Here is a 15512-nt window from a genome sequence, read left to right as displayed (position 1 = left end):
TATTATTATTATAATTGCATGTGATAAAGATTAATTGTAGAGATGTTAGTACAGTAAATTTATTTTGAAAATTGTATATAAAGAATGAAGAAGTTGTATATTTATGTGATGATATGTAAAGCTTGGTTCCCACTAGAGACGTAACGCAAGTCAGTTGACCAATCACAAGCAACAGTCCGGATGATCCATCGCTTGCGTTTGATCAAATTACTTGCGTTGCGTTATGTCCTTTAGTTTATTATTAGTGAAAATGAATTTTAGATATAAATAAACATATTTAGAATATTGTCTGGTAAGTTAGTAGAGAATCTGTTAAAGATGTATTGTCGGCCTAAAAAAATTCCTACATTTTTTGTTTTGATAATGCCATTTTAATGTCACTTAATAGTTATCCACTTTGAGCAAAAATTGGATAAAAAAAAATTATATACCTGAAAAAACTGTAATTTAAAGCAAAAAATCGTCAAATTGGCTGCCAGCCAATGGATTTTGGTTAAATTTTTAAGTAAAAACATTATTTTTTTCAGTTTTTTTCTACAGAAGGAATTAACTTTTAATATTAAAACTACAAAATAACCTATTCAAAGTCTGATTTAATTAATCTTCATTTGTCATGTTTCTGGGGGACAATACATCTTTAATGAAAAAGTATAAAGTACCTCATCTAGATGATGGTAAACCTGTTGAAGCATAAATGTAGTATTTATCAAAAAGGCGTTGAAAAGAAGTTGTTTATAAAAATGACATTGATATTTATGTTTACAGTTTCTATGGTGACATGGTTAGATTATTAATTATAAACCTGTCCATTTTAAATAAGGATACAGTAGCTATTAGTCATCTACCTGTACAAACAAATCCTTGCAAGTTATTATTTATGCAAAAATAATATTGAATTATGAAACAAAATAGATGGGGTACAGTGCTGATCCATGAAAGGTGTAACACAATACAGTAGAAACCTATTAAAGGAATACCGTACCGCCCCTCTAAAGTGTCCCATTCGGTTTACCTGGGTGGTTATAGTGTTAAGAGATACCGTACCGCCCCTCTAAAGTGTCCCATTCGGTTTACCTGGGTGGTTATAGTGTTAAGGGATACCGTACCGCCCCTCTAAAGTGTCCCATTCGGTTTACCTGGGTGGTTATAGTGTTAAGGGATACCGTACCGCCCCTCTAAAGTGTCCCCTTCGGTTTACCTGGGTGGTTATAGTGGTAAGGGATATCGTACTGCCCCTCTAAAGTGCCCCCTTCGGTTTACCTGGGTGGTTATAGTGTTAAGGGATACCGTACCGCCCCTCTAAAGTGTCCACTTCGGTTTACCTGGGTGGTTATAGTAACATATATTTCCCCTCATTGTTCACTTCATGGGATAGTGTGCCCTGAATAGGAATGTCCCAAAGGAGGGTTTTACTGTGAGAACAAACAAGTTACAGTATATCCTGTTCATTAATAGTACTACATTTATTTTGACGGTATAAATATACGCTCCATTTACAGTCAACTCTGCCAATACTGGACTCTCTGAAAACTCAATCCTAAATTAATTTGTACTAATAAAAACACTTTCTGAATACCACGGACTTATATTTGGCCGGCCCAAGGGCGTTCAGTATTGGGAGAATTCACTCATAGAGATATTATAGTGGTTCACTGTATTATATGATTTATTTAAAAATTAAAGGCATACAATAGAAACTTAGGACGTAGGCAGGCAACTAAAAGTGAACCTAATCACTATAACAAGTTCAGGTTCACACGTACTATATAATTTATTTAAAATAATAAACTTTTTTCATCAGAAAAAAAAAACAATATAACATTTACAAAAATGGCAATATATGAAATAATAGATAATAAATACTCCTCAAAGAGTGGTGGTTATTTCAAACTCATGGCCTTTTGGTTTAGGCTGTTGTAGTAGTGCGGCCTAACCACCGTCACAATCTAGAATATGAAATTCATTTGTAGAAAATAGTTAATGTAATATTTGTATGTTACCAGCAATACAAACACCTTATGATAATAAAAGAATTCAATTTTATTCTGTTTTCAAACTTTTATTTCATTTTCACATCACAGAAATACATATAGTTTGTCAACACACACCAATTAAAAAACCTAGGAAGGTAAAACAGGTAAATTAAATTCTTAGTTCTGCAATATCAGTCTTTCATTAAAGCCCAGCTTACCAAACATCTTATCCTAAATAAGTAATAGGTTTTTGTGTCCAGGTTTATGTGTAATTGTGTGTGTTGAAAAACTATTTTAAATAATGTTTACTGGTCTTTTTAATGTACATTCGATTGGTGCTTAAATTATGCTACTTACCTAATGTTATTAGGTACTATAAGGGCGTGTGGCGCAGTGTGTTAGACGTTGGATTACCAATCGCGAGATCGTGGTTCGAATCAAACTCTCACCGCATTGCTTGTGTCAAGACACTTTACTTACATTTGCCTCGCTCCACCCAGGTGTATAAATGGGTACCGGTACCAGATCAAGACACAACTTTGCGCTGATTACTAGCTGCATTATTATGGGAGTATGATTCCATACGTGTATGATCCAAAACATTAACAGGGTAATAATGTGCAGCGCATTGAAAGCTGGAATATATGCGCTAGATAAGAATGAAATATTATTATTATGTTCTTACATTTAAATAATTTACAAATTAGATACTACTAGAGGGTGAGCTCGCTTCGCTCGCTCCCCCTCTAGGAAGTGTAGACGATGGTTCTCGGAATGATAATGTTCTCCTTATACGTTTTCTGTCGGTTACCATTATTGAAAATGCTTGACATTCGTAAAACTAAACTACTTTGTTTCACAGTGTTTTAGATGATTAATAATATTTTAAAGTATAGTTTTTATTGTTTGGTAGGGCCCTTTGGGGAGACGGAGGTCATTTGAGGGAGATGCTTATTCGAGGGATAGGCCTATATGTTAAATTTTTTAGTTTTAATAATTTGGTAACATTTATAATCAAATGAAATCCTCTGATATGAAAACTGGTAAAAAAGAATAACAAATGCTTGGTAAATTGTAGATAACAGTGCGGTGAATTCTACTACAAATAGTATAATTGTGTTATTATAAATATGTGGATGGACGTTTATTAGATAGTTGGGGAGGGTGGGGGGGGGGGGGTATTATTCAAAGTGATGTTTTATTGGAGAGGCGTTTATTCAAATGAATACCATCCTAATAATTATTTAATTTAATCATCTTTTGAAACTAACTGCCGTGACAGAGTGACCCAAGAAAGAAGACATTACGGCTTGCAACATGGGCAGACATCTCGGTCCTAACGGGACACAGGAAGATAGCCTACAGTTATTCCTGCAAGCTTACTCAATAAAACTCAGCTATCAGGATTTCACTCGAAAAATGTCTTATCATCAAATCTCCCTATGTAATTTTATAATACTATTACCCACAATATATTCTGATTCTTTTAATATTTAATTTGATCTTTATTAATTTGCATTATAATTTCTATTATTTAACTACTGTACCTTCACACACGCGCGGTATGTTTTAAAATAAACAAAAAACTTAAATGGCTATGACTAATGGCCAACTTAAGCTCCAGTCCTACTATCTGATTTTTTTTTTCTTCTTCCAAAGGGACACTGTATTGATTGATGGAAAGTGCCTGTTTCCAGTCACCTTTAGGGTCAAATCTATTATTTTAACTGCTCCCTTGTGTATAAAAGAGAGAAAATATTTGAAACCAGGTTGTTGCAAGGTGAACTTATCTTAAACCCGGAAATTACTTTGACCGGGAAGAATTGAAATTGAGATGAAAATCTAATGTTGAAATCATAAATTTTGTTAAAAAACTCTTTATAATATCTTCCTAAGATAGAAATATGGAACAATAGTGTCGATGTGAACACTAATGTTATCAAATCTACGTTTCGCGGTACATCTGAGATAGATAAGGTAGGTATCCAAGGCGGAGACTTGTACGGAAGTTTTTGCATTGTGCTCGCCTATGTCAGAATTAACCATAATTTATATATAGATAATAGATTGTTAAATACACCTCTGTATTTTAAATCAAAGTTTATGCATTTTTACGATTGCTTAATCATTAATATACTTATTATACACCTCTGTGACATTGTGAAAGTCCATGAACACACTGGGCGTCCAACATCAAAATTTAGTATTGTGTGCGTCCCAGTGTGTGTAAACCAATTACTGTATAAGCCCAATTTACACAGATGAGCGGTAATGGTGAGCAGAAAAAAAATGGGTTTTTTTTCTCAAAAGTGATTAACTGTATTAAAACTGAAAAATGGCTTTATTCAAAGTCTGGTTTTTATTATATATTATCTTAATTTTTGACAATACATCTTTAAATAATTTATTTTTAAAATTGTATAAATTATAAACAAGGTATTAAATGCTCCCATACCCAAAATCTGCATCTTAGATTCGAATCTGTTACCGTATGTTCACAGTAGTGTCTTACCCAGTTTCACCCTGAGATTCATTCTATTTTTATTACCACAACATCACTGCTAATTTCAGAATCTAACTGCTCAGTTTCTTCCAAACTTCCGATCCCATTTTCTTGAATTTTCACCAAGAAGTCTTCACATGGTTTGAACTTTAACCTCTTTGTTGCCTCCTCCATATATGGCGTTTCTTGTGATTTTTGTAGAATCGTATCAAGATGATTAGATAGGTCAGAGGTCATTGTTAGTGCCAGTGCATTATTTGAACTAGAGATCAAATGTTTTGCCAGGAGAGTCGTTCCTCTGACATCTGTAAGTTCTCTTGTAAGTGATTCTAGTGCGTTGTCAGTGGCCACCTGTTTAGCTGTAGTCAAGTCTTCTACTTCATTTAGTAGCTTCTCCTGCATTTGATCTACAACTTCTCTCACTTTTAAGAAGTACTGTTTTATTGACTCTTGACATTTGTATTTGTTCCATTTACCACATTCAACACTTGATTTGATTTCGTCCATTGCAAGGCAGAGACGTTTTTCCAGGGTTTCACACTCTGTAACCAATGGATTAGTTACAGTACAAAAAGACTGAAAAGCAGAGCTAAGGTCGGCAATGTCATGTCCATTACCTTTTGGATGCTTCAATAATGTGCATCCAACACAGATCAGTTTCTTACAACTGGTGCAGAAAAACTGTGATGGACTATTGTGCTCTCGGCAGTTGACAACCAATCCGGCCATCCTTTCTTTAGGATCTTTAGCCTTGTACTCATCCAAAGACATCTGAGTGTGCTCTTTAGTGGCAGGTAGCTTCAGGTGCGCATTAGAGCATTTTATACAAATAAAGGCATCACATTCTTGGCAATGATGACTAGCACTGACTTCACACACAATACAAAGTGGATTAGTCTCTTGTTCCGAATTGTTTGCCTCCGATAACAAAGTACTGATCATCTGGTTCGGCTGAATGCTGGTTATATCAGCATCTGGAAGAACTATAACCAACTGGCAGGTTGGGCAGCTGATAGAAGACGTGGATCTGTCAAGATGGCCGTCAAGGCAATCGTGGCAAAATGAATGAGTGCATGGCAGGGTTCGAGGTGCCTTTAATCTTGATTGGCAGACGTTACACTTCAATATTGTATTCGTGGTACCATTTTCTCTGGCATCGTCTTGCTTTGGCATCTATTTAAAAAAAACAAGTTAAATTGTATTTTCACTTTTTAGTTATATAATTGTAATTTTTATATATTTGTTTAAATTTGTCGATGTTTTGTAACTTTTTATCTTGAATGTTTTATTCTTAATTTCTAGTGCCTTGAGCATTTTAGTGGATATGTGCGCTATATAAATTATTATCATTAATCTTTTTAAATTCTATATTTTATATATTGTTATATATCCAATCACAATTAATTAAATTAAAAGAATTTTTTTTACCGTAACCATCTGTTGATCAGGTAAATTTTCATAGACAGATTTGGTGGAATTTCCACTGGCACCTGGTGAGTTGTAGAAACATCCACTCGAACTAAATGTAACAGATGGATGGCAGCGATACATTTCTTTATGCTTCTGCAAACTAAAATCATTCGGAAAGGAAATCCCGCATTCACACGAGAATTGAATGTTTGAAATCAGCTCGTTGGATTTTATTTTACCACTAGGAGACGCTGCAAACGGATCTGTCGTGTTGCTGTATCTATCACGACTTAGCGCCTCGTAATGAAAACTGGTCTGTAATTTACTATGGCATTTTAAAATATGGATTTTTTTATTGTGCTTAAATCTGAAAAGCATTCCGCAGAATTTACACATAGACATTGCAGTGTGCGTTTTCATGTGGTAACTTAATGACGACTGTGTAGAAAACATCATCTGGCAAAGTTCACATTTGTACATTTCCTCATCGGTTGACGGTTTTGTTAAGTCATTTTGTGTCGTATCGCTGGTTGCTTCAAGGTTTGAGTTAGGGGTTAAACATACAAGAGAGCTTTCATTAGGGTCATTCAGTATCTGCATCTCACCCTGATTAGAAGCTGATGAGAAGTGAGTCTGTTCATGATTGTGTAGTTGAAGACTGTGCAGAAAATTAAGATTACAATATCGGCACTGAAATCGAAAGTGGGTCGTTTTTCTACGATGACGTCTCTCGTGCTGAAGAAGGCTATCTTTCCGTGAAAATGCTTTCCCGCAATCTTTGCAGCTGAATGGTCGCACACCTGTGTGTACCAACATATGCCTGCGAAAGCTGCGATTACAGGAGAAACTTTTTCCACATTCTGTGCAATAATTTGTAGCAGTTAACGACGAATGATAAGGTATCCGAGATTCAAAGTCTGGTAACTTTTGTTGAGCATCCTCACTAGAATGGACGTTGACTGGCACAACGTTCTGGTGTACAAAATCAATTTGACCACTTGTATCATTTATTGATACTTCATTACAAACAATGGACACTGGTTCTTTTTTGATATCTACACGTAATAAGCTTAATCCTTGATTGCTGCTTTGTTGAGTGTTCACTTCTTGATTCAGGTTGTCTGCTACCTTTTCTTTGCTGTCATTAACAGATACATATGCCTTACATACAAACATTGGTGATTCATCATCATTGGTGTCTTCGCAAGAATCAGCAGTAATCCAAGACGCATTGAACTGAGGTTCAGATTCATCCATCATCTCTTAAATGACAAGGCTGATCAATGGTAAGTCATTTTCTGAAAAGTAAAAAGCTAAAAGTTCAATAAGTAATTTAATTTTTTAAAATTTATATGTAAAGGTATTTTTATTCATAAAAACAATAAAACAAAACATCAAGAAATGTAACTCAAATAATTTCATGCAAATTACTAAACTGAACTAAACAAGTCTACTAATATTAATAAATATTAATTATTAATAATACGAGAAGCCTACTACTAGGGCTAGAGTCTAGCTAGGCTAGACATAATTGGCTAGCTTTCTTACTGTAGCTAGGTGGTAATTCTAGTAGGCCTTTAATTAGGCTACTACTCTACTCCTCTATCTAGCTACAGTAGTGTATTGTCTACTACTAAGCCTAGGCCCTTCTAGTCTACTACTACTAGGCCTAGGCCCTCCTAGTAAAGTACTAGCCTAACTATAGGGAGGCCTAGCTAGAGGGGCCGCCTAGCTAGGCTAGGCCCTACTAGGCATTTTTTACACTCACCCACGGCTTGTTTTTTTAATGGCTAGGCCTAAATTTAATTGTTTAATAATTTATTAAGGTATTAACTTGGTACTTACCAACTTTACAACATAAATGAACGTTAAAGGACTTTATTTGGCCCCATGTATGATGTTACACCACCATCACAATCTTTGATAACATATTTGTTGGTGGCGCACTTCTTCACATCGACAAAAACCTTCTCCCCTCTCCAGAGGGCTCTCTGCCATTAATAATGTCAGAGCCATCTATATATAAATTTACGTAAGGGCAAAATTCGGTAAATCGCGCCTTACTTCTAGAATTTTTACTCGATGGTATATAAAGTTGGTTCGTACTTTCGGTACTGATTTTAACCACCTGATGTAACCCTGTTTACTAATTAAATTAAGTTAGATAATTAGTTATTGACGATTAAAACGAATTTAGGTTCAACGATTTGCCCCAAATAGGGGTGTTTTCCGATCGTGGTATACACTGTCTAATGGATGTCCATCTTGAAAAATACCCTCCACAAAAATGCGAGGAGGCTTCGCATTTTCCTATCTCCTCCTACGATAATTGTTTTTAATAGCTGAAAACTGGTTGAACAGCTAGAGTACTGCATCATAATGTTGAAGACAGGCCGATTTTCGTAAAAAAATACTATTTTGATAGATTTAATATACGATTATACAAATGTATTGATTTGCGATGAATAGAACATCCCAATCTCTCAGTCTGCTAAAATTCTATGAGTTTTAAATTAAAAAGGTTAAAACGAAAAATTGTGGGAGATGCAAGTTAAGAATTTACTTTTTTTAATAAATAGATTTTGGATATGTTTGGATGGCACAGCATGTAGAAGAGAATATAAATTAAGGCTGCAGGATACTAAAAGGCAATTATAATTATCAAATTAAACGTTGAAATATTACAAAGAAATTAAGACCGATTTTAAATTTTTAACCGTGTTTTTTTTTAATTGCTAATTATATATTTGTTGTTCACTCGGAAGGTAGAATTGGCTGGTCTTGGCAGGTCCGGTAGGTCAAGAGTGTGATTAAATAAATAAATACAAATATATCCAACAGCGGAAACCCGACACAAAGCTGCTAATCATTATTTTGCTGGTACTATACTACTCAAATGTTAATGTATGTTAAGCCTATTATTATCTATTTTACATATTGAATAAATGAATATCTCTATGCACTTTGGTCATTAAACTCAAAGCTTTAACAATTAAAAAAAAAACTTCCTTTTCTTGTGTAATGCTTGTAACCTTTGTTTTGTCTTGCTATGTTTCTAGTATATAATTGTTGATTTTGAAAATGATAGAATTCGGCCGATTGGATGTTATGTTTGATGATTATACAGTGTTTAAAATTCCATCTAATTATTAGGTGACCATGGTCCACAAGATGGGAACCCTTTTGGCGGATCTGGAATTTCATCTTTTTCACCGACTTGAACAACCATTGCCATTCCATTCTGGATGAAGAGGACAAAGAAAACAAAGTAATCAGATGTTTGACGACACAACATGACAACGCACTAGTTAGGCCTACATTAACAAAATATGTATCTCACCAATGTATGGTATTCAATGTGACAATGAAAGAACCAATAACCGGGGTTTTCAGCCTTCCATCTTATGATGACGTAACCAATAGCAGGCATATTTACTGTATCCTTGACAACCGTTGATTCTAGTGGAATTCGTGGTATGCCAACTGTAAAATTCAAATGAAAAGCAAGTGTTCCACTAAATTAGCAGCTACAGAAACGGTTGCCTATGCGACTAGAAACTTGAAATTACTATTGTATGTGGGTATACGTTTACAGTCATATGGCAATGCGTTCCCGTGATTTATTATTCTCAAGCTACAAGTGTTTTTCCAAAACCTTCTTCATTACAGGCTTATACTGTATTTTTTAGTGTTGCAATTATTATATTTTTATGCTAATGAGCAGCAAATTAGTTTAACACATAACATACATGAATCCGGTTCATCACCTGAGACCCTCAAACGTTTGTACTGCCAAGCGTCTATCAAAAGATGCCCAGCTGTAGTATACATATATTGTTTATACCTGTTTTATCAAATTCTATCAGATCTTCTGCAGTCATGTTAATCTCACTCTGTCCTAAAACTCGGAATGATTGCCCATGGAGGTGCATTGGATGATCAGAAACGTCAGCTTCACTAATCACGACCATTTCTACCACCTAAAAATACAACGAAACAAAAATATATAATGTGACCAGTCCAGCTTGTACTTCAGATGTATATTATTGATGGATTATGGAATTGCTCCAGAATATGTGACTGATATGCTGGGCTTATACTCTCCTCCTAAATGTAATTTACGATCCAATAATAAGTTGCTTTTATTTCAACCGAAATGTCACCACTCGTTTGGAGATCGTGCTTTTTCTATTAATGCTCCGCGTCTGTGGAATGACATTCCTGAATGGATTAGGCATTGCCATACAATTAATTCTTTTAAAAAATCATTAAAATCATACCTTTTTCCATATGGTATTAATGAAGTATAAACAAACAGTGTTTTGATTACCGCCTTGAGCACTTTTAGTGGATATGTGCGCTATATAAATTATTATATTATATTATGCACGCAGTTTTACGGGATAGTTGGGGTTGGGTGGGGGCGTCATGTCGGTTTGTGCCAACTGGCGTTTGATTGTTATAAAATTGTTATATCGTGTTAAAGATGTATTGTCCCTTGACAAAAAAAATGATGGTCAAAATATTTTTAATTTAAATTGGCCATATCAAAGTAATATTAAAGTTATTCACTTTAAGTTGAAAATGTGAGCCAAAAAACAACAAAGTTTCCGTAATTAACAGGTAAATTAGTTTGATTACAGTTCATCTGGAAAATTGTCGTGAGAGAAAGTAAACAAAGATTTTAAACCACGAGTATGCATTATGCATGATATTTTAATTAGGATTGTTTACAACTCGTCAGAGTTGAGAAGGTGTTTTCACACAGATCGCGAAGAAGTTTTATGATTATGCATACACAGAGTAGCCAAACAAGCGCGTTGAGATATGTTTTGATCAAAAACTTTGACTGGAAGTCAAAGTTATTTTTTGAACCAAAAAACATCTGTATTTCAGTTGAATGGTTTTTTTTTTTTGGACTAATTTTTGGTGAAAGTTAATAACTATTATGATACTTCAAAATGACCCACTTTTTTCGAAATTTCGAAAAAAAATGTTTTGGAATTTGTCAAAGGGACAATACATCTTTAACAAATTACTGTCTATGATTCATAAACATGTCCTCCCTACTTCCTTTGATCATAAGGAATGATATTTAAGATAAATAGAATATTACCTGGCCTAGTTTTACTTTAGCAACGATGGGACATGAACATGTTGTATTTTTGCAGCCAGACATATAACTAGTGTTCTCATACCATGGGGCCATATTACACGTTTGTACATCATTATCTGGATCTGACGAAACAAACGGCCTATCAGGCAATTTAAATGATACTTGATTCATGACAAAAGTAAAAGAACCATGATCAGACGTTGAATTAGCATCTGAACCTGACGATGAATGATAGTACGTTGCTAGAGTGTCCATTACTACATAGTATATAACATCCACGGAGTATAAGTCTGGGTCTACGGCTTCTAAAAAAAGAAAAAAATAAGTGTGCAATTTTAACTTAAAGCTATACAACCGCAGCATGTATTTTGACCAATCACGAGCCTGCGATTTGTCAACTCACAGTTTCCAAGTGGTGGGAACTGAACAACGGAATTCATAACATATGTTTTGTCTTTGTATCATTATATTCACACATGTTATTAGACTTAATTTCCTGACATTAAATACGCCTCAATTCCAGTATGCCAATTAATTCAGTTTACGCACATACAAAATACTTCGTCAGATTTGTGTGACTTACTTGTTTTGTCAGCCATCAGACTAATGAACGAACAATAATTGTTAGAAGGTCTATATCAAACATTGAATAAATAGATGTGTATCTTACGTAATGCGTGTGTGTCTGTATACGTTAAAACATCTTTGTTGATAAACCGTTTTGTTGTAAACAAACTTGTTGCTTCTGGTCGATCATTTTGATTACATATCAGTTGCGTTGCCGGGGAGCCCTTATATCTCAATATAGCAGTGCCATTTGCCTCACATAAATTGACTGGTGAACTATCTAAGTATATACAATAAGACGCTGGTTTCGAAGATGCTTCGAGCACAATGTCTAACCTTAAGAAACAATATAGAAAAGAATACAGTAAACTAACTCATTAGTAAATGTAGATTAGGAGAAATTAAACTTACATGAGTTTGAAAAGGGATGGAATTCTTCAATCTGAAAGTTTACTTACCTTTCTCCGGGAGTAACGAGCAAAGCATCCACAGCTCGAATCGGTTCCACCTCATAACCATCAGTTGCGATGATCGTTATTGGATGTGATTCAATTATCATTCGTATATTACATTCACCTATGGCAGAATTCACAAATCGTATGCGAAATCGGAAACCATGCTCCACTTCCAACACATAAGGCGGGACATCAACATCAGTGTTTTCATTTTGACCTCTGCCATTGACCATTAATGTAAGAGTATTCTCAGGAGATAGAGCGCCATATGTAATAGACGCAATTAAGATATTCAGAGACATAATATTCAACCAGTCGTTAAATAAAATGTAATGATGTTTAAGGTCAAAGTCATATTCTTTACTGTTGAACTCTTTTTGTCTTGGTTCCCTGACAATCAATGCTCCGTACATCCCGTCACCTCTCTGAACACCAACGTGAGAGTGCCACCAATGGGTACCTGGTGGGTCTGCAACAAACTCGTATACGAAAGAGGTTGGACTTGGTATGGGGCATTGAGTAATCATCGGAACTCCATCTGCCCACACTGTGTTAACTTGATGTATACCATGCCAATGAATTGTCAACGAAGATCCATCTTGAAGTTCGTTGTTTACTTTCACTCGAATAGTATCACCATGACAGACCTTTAAAAACAAACCCACAAACGTTATTCTCGTTTAAATAAAGAGTAAAGTTAACTATTATTTTGATTTGAATTATTAGCGTTTTGTGAATGAAATGTCATCAAAGTTATTTTGATGTTTCTTTAGTAAAGCAATGCCGAATAGTGATATGTTTATTCCTTAATAATTGAAGATTGCTCCATAATGGAAGAGCGGGGTTTAATGTTTGGTGAAACTATTGAAATGAAATTAATTCATGTCAGGTGGATGGCACTTAAAAGCTTTCGTAACTGAGAGATTGGTACCTGTGTTTAACATTTTCAACCTATTACCTGAATGCTTGGCCCTGGTGACATATCATTAACCGTTATAATTGGTCTACGTGTACCGTCTACCGAATAACAGCGATATGCACTACAGTCTTCTCGGACATCTGGACAGTCCGTACAAGCCGCTGCTAACGTATACCCCCAAGCTACCGTAAACTCAAATTCGCACAATCTCGGTTTAGCGGGAAACTCACACTCACGAAAACAATCACTTGAATTATTGACCATCACGATATCTTGTTTAGGAGTACATTGTAAAGAAGTGCAAAGTATAGCTGAAACAAATAGAATTTGATAATCAAATTATTATAAAAATACTATATTGAAAACAACGACATTAATTGCCGATCTATATAAGTCTATACGTCTTCAAATATTGTTTAATTAAAATAACTCACCATGATAACAGAATATAAAAATACATGAAGAAAGTTGTGCGATAGTCATTTTGATATGCACCTCTCATCAGCGTACAGTAATCCAGAACACAAATGTTTTCACCACTGATTCAGATCTAAACTAAGACTAAAATAGACTGGACTAAATAGTGCGGGTAGAAATAATATACTGTATTGAATATTCATGACATTTCTGCGGGGTCATTTTGGTATGCACCTCTCATCAGCGTACAGTAATCAAAAAATTCATTTCCATATTGTCATCACTGATTCAGAAATCATAATTATTATATACCTACATAAGAAGTGCGGGTAACATAATATATTTATTATTATAATGCATTAAGGCCCATTTACACTAGGACGATAACGATCGACGATAAATAGACAAATGTGCATTTTTCATACATAAAACAAACTTATGCTGTCAAATTAAAATTAACTAGGAATCCAATTAACCTACGTGGAAGATGTATGTTTGAACGAATCTGTAGTGTTTAATAATAATAATACTAATAATAACACTAACAATAATAACAATAATAATAATAATTATTATTTATTCGGAAAACGCTTTTTGAACAGCGGCACACATAATAATGGTGCATCCTTAAAACAATTAAACATGCAATATAAAAATATATAAGTATAGAAATAAAGTTAGACTAGATTAAAACAGATAAAACGGAAATTCGATAAAACCACCCTCCTCTAAACCAAATTTAAAATATAATACCAATTAAATGCAACCCACATTCATAACCTTAGACACTAAATTAGCATATCAATTAGCGTAGAACAAAGTGATATACTGTACTTAGAATCTATGTTAAAATACACATACTTGATACAAAGTCTCTACCAGCAAAAAAGAGGAACAATTGGAACCCAAATTAGGGACATCAATAAACAGGAAAGCATAGATTAGGTTATTTCAGCTGTAGTGAATTATTCAATGACTGTAAACAGAATTGATCCCAAAAGAGATAAAGAAAACAGTAAGATAACTAAATCAAATTACATACAATAGAAAATGTAAAAATCATTCAATCGTTGTCTAAAGGCCCATGCTTTCTTTGGTATGATTTGCAGAATTTATCAAGAATGTCATGAGCTTTCTTTACCATATTCATCGACATTGTTGGAATGAGAACAGAACAATCACCACCAAGTATGATCATTAAAATAACCTCTGAATTATTTAACTGGAGTGAATTCCATAGATCTGATAGACCAGAATAATTAAGGTTTTGTTCCAAGCATTCAAATTCTGAAATTCACACTTCTTGCAGTACTTTACAATTTAACATAACATGATATAAATCTTCAGGTTCATCCTTACATAACATACAATTACCAGTATTATTCAAATCCCATTTACTACATCTACTTTCAAGTTAAAGAGTATTTGATCTTACCTTAAATTTCAAATGAGCACCATAAAAATCAGTTTTAACACTCAGGTATTTTCTTAGATTTAACATAAAGTGATAATGATGGTTTGGTACTGCAGTTTTTATTAAACCAATCCAATTCATACATTTGATGATTAACACACTTAAAAGATTTAAACCATGCTGAATCTATAGGTATGTTGTTTGAGAATAGATTATTAAATCCAGTATTATTCAGAATACTTTTAACTGAGTTTAACCATCGTCATTTTATATTAACATTATTATAATGCAAGGTAAATGATGTATGCAACAGCAGCTTAGGCCAACGATGGGCTTCTTTATTTCAATAAATAGTAAAAAGTAATAGTAAATAATAATAATAGTAAAAAAGTATCAATAATTTTCCAGACTTTACCACGGATACCAGTATTCCATGCTATTGACAAAAGGCAATTACGCCAAAAGCCTTACGGAAATCCAGGAAGGCTAAGTATGTTAACTTATTTTCCGCATTACGCGTAGCTAATATGCTTTTATAAGTGTAAATATGTGGTCTTCACACCTATGATTTTTCCTAAAGCCTGCTGGATTTCTGTAAGAATACTATTACTCTCAAGAAATTCTGAGATACGATCACAAATAATACGATTGAAAATTGTAGCAACACATGATGATAATGTAATACCTCTATAGTTATATAGTTGAAGGCATTTGCAAACAAGTTCGTTGGTTGGTTGT

General features: G+C 34.2%; 2 protein-coding genes across 3 annotated transcripts; both read right to left on the bottom strand.

The window, feature by feature from the left end:
• Window positions 1-1869: 1869 nt before the first annotated feature.
• LOC140048587 (uncharacterized) lies at window positions 1870-7811 on the bottom strand. Of its 2 annotated transcripts, none has more exons than XM_072093340.1 (3): window positions 7732-7811; window positions 5905-7184; window positions 1870-5649 (listed from the first exon to the last, which is right to left on the bottom strand). In XM_072093340.1, exons 2-3 carry the CDS (start codon window positions 7144-7146, stop codon window positions 4504-4506), a joined length of 2388 nt encoding a protein of 795 aa, XP_071949441.1. In that variant the 5' UTR covers window positions 7147-7184; window positions 7732-7811; the 3' UTR covers window positions 1870-4503. The 2 variants fall into 2 exon arrangements, with proteins under 2 accessions (XP_071949441.1, XP_071949442.1); XM_072093341.1 differs by having other exon boundaries at window positions 5905-7162; window positions 7732-7808.
• Window positions 7812-8504: 693 nt separating this feature from the next.
• On the bottom strand, window positions 8505-13453 carry LOC140048588 (uncharacterized). Its single transcript, XM_072093342.1, has 8 exons — window positions 13378-13453; window positions 12983-13254; window positions 12028-12671; window positions 11673-11905; window positions 11003-11307; window positions 9731-9866; window positions 9227-9369; window positions 8505-9127 (listed from the first exon to the last, which is right to left on the bottom strand). The coding sequence occupies exons 1-8, from the start codon at window positions 13424-13426 to the stop codon at window positions 9029-9031; spliced, it is 1881 nt and encodes a 626-aa protein (XP_071949443.1). The 5' UTR covers window positions 13427-13453; the 3' UTR covers window positions 8505-9028.
• Between the last annotated feature and the right edge of the window lie 2059 nt (window positions 13454-15512).

This window comes from Antedon mediterranea, chromosome 5, assembly GCF_964355755.1.
Source record: "Antedon mediterranea chromosome 5, ecAntMedi1.1, whole genome shotgun sequence".
Lineage (NCBI taxonomy): Eukaryota > Metazoa > Echinodermata > Crinoidea > Comatulida > Antedonidae > Antedon > Antedon mediterranea.
The sequence above is the reverse complement of the archived record's forward strand: the minus strand, read 5'-3'. Positions and strand labels throughout refer to the sequence as shown.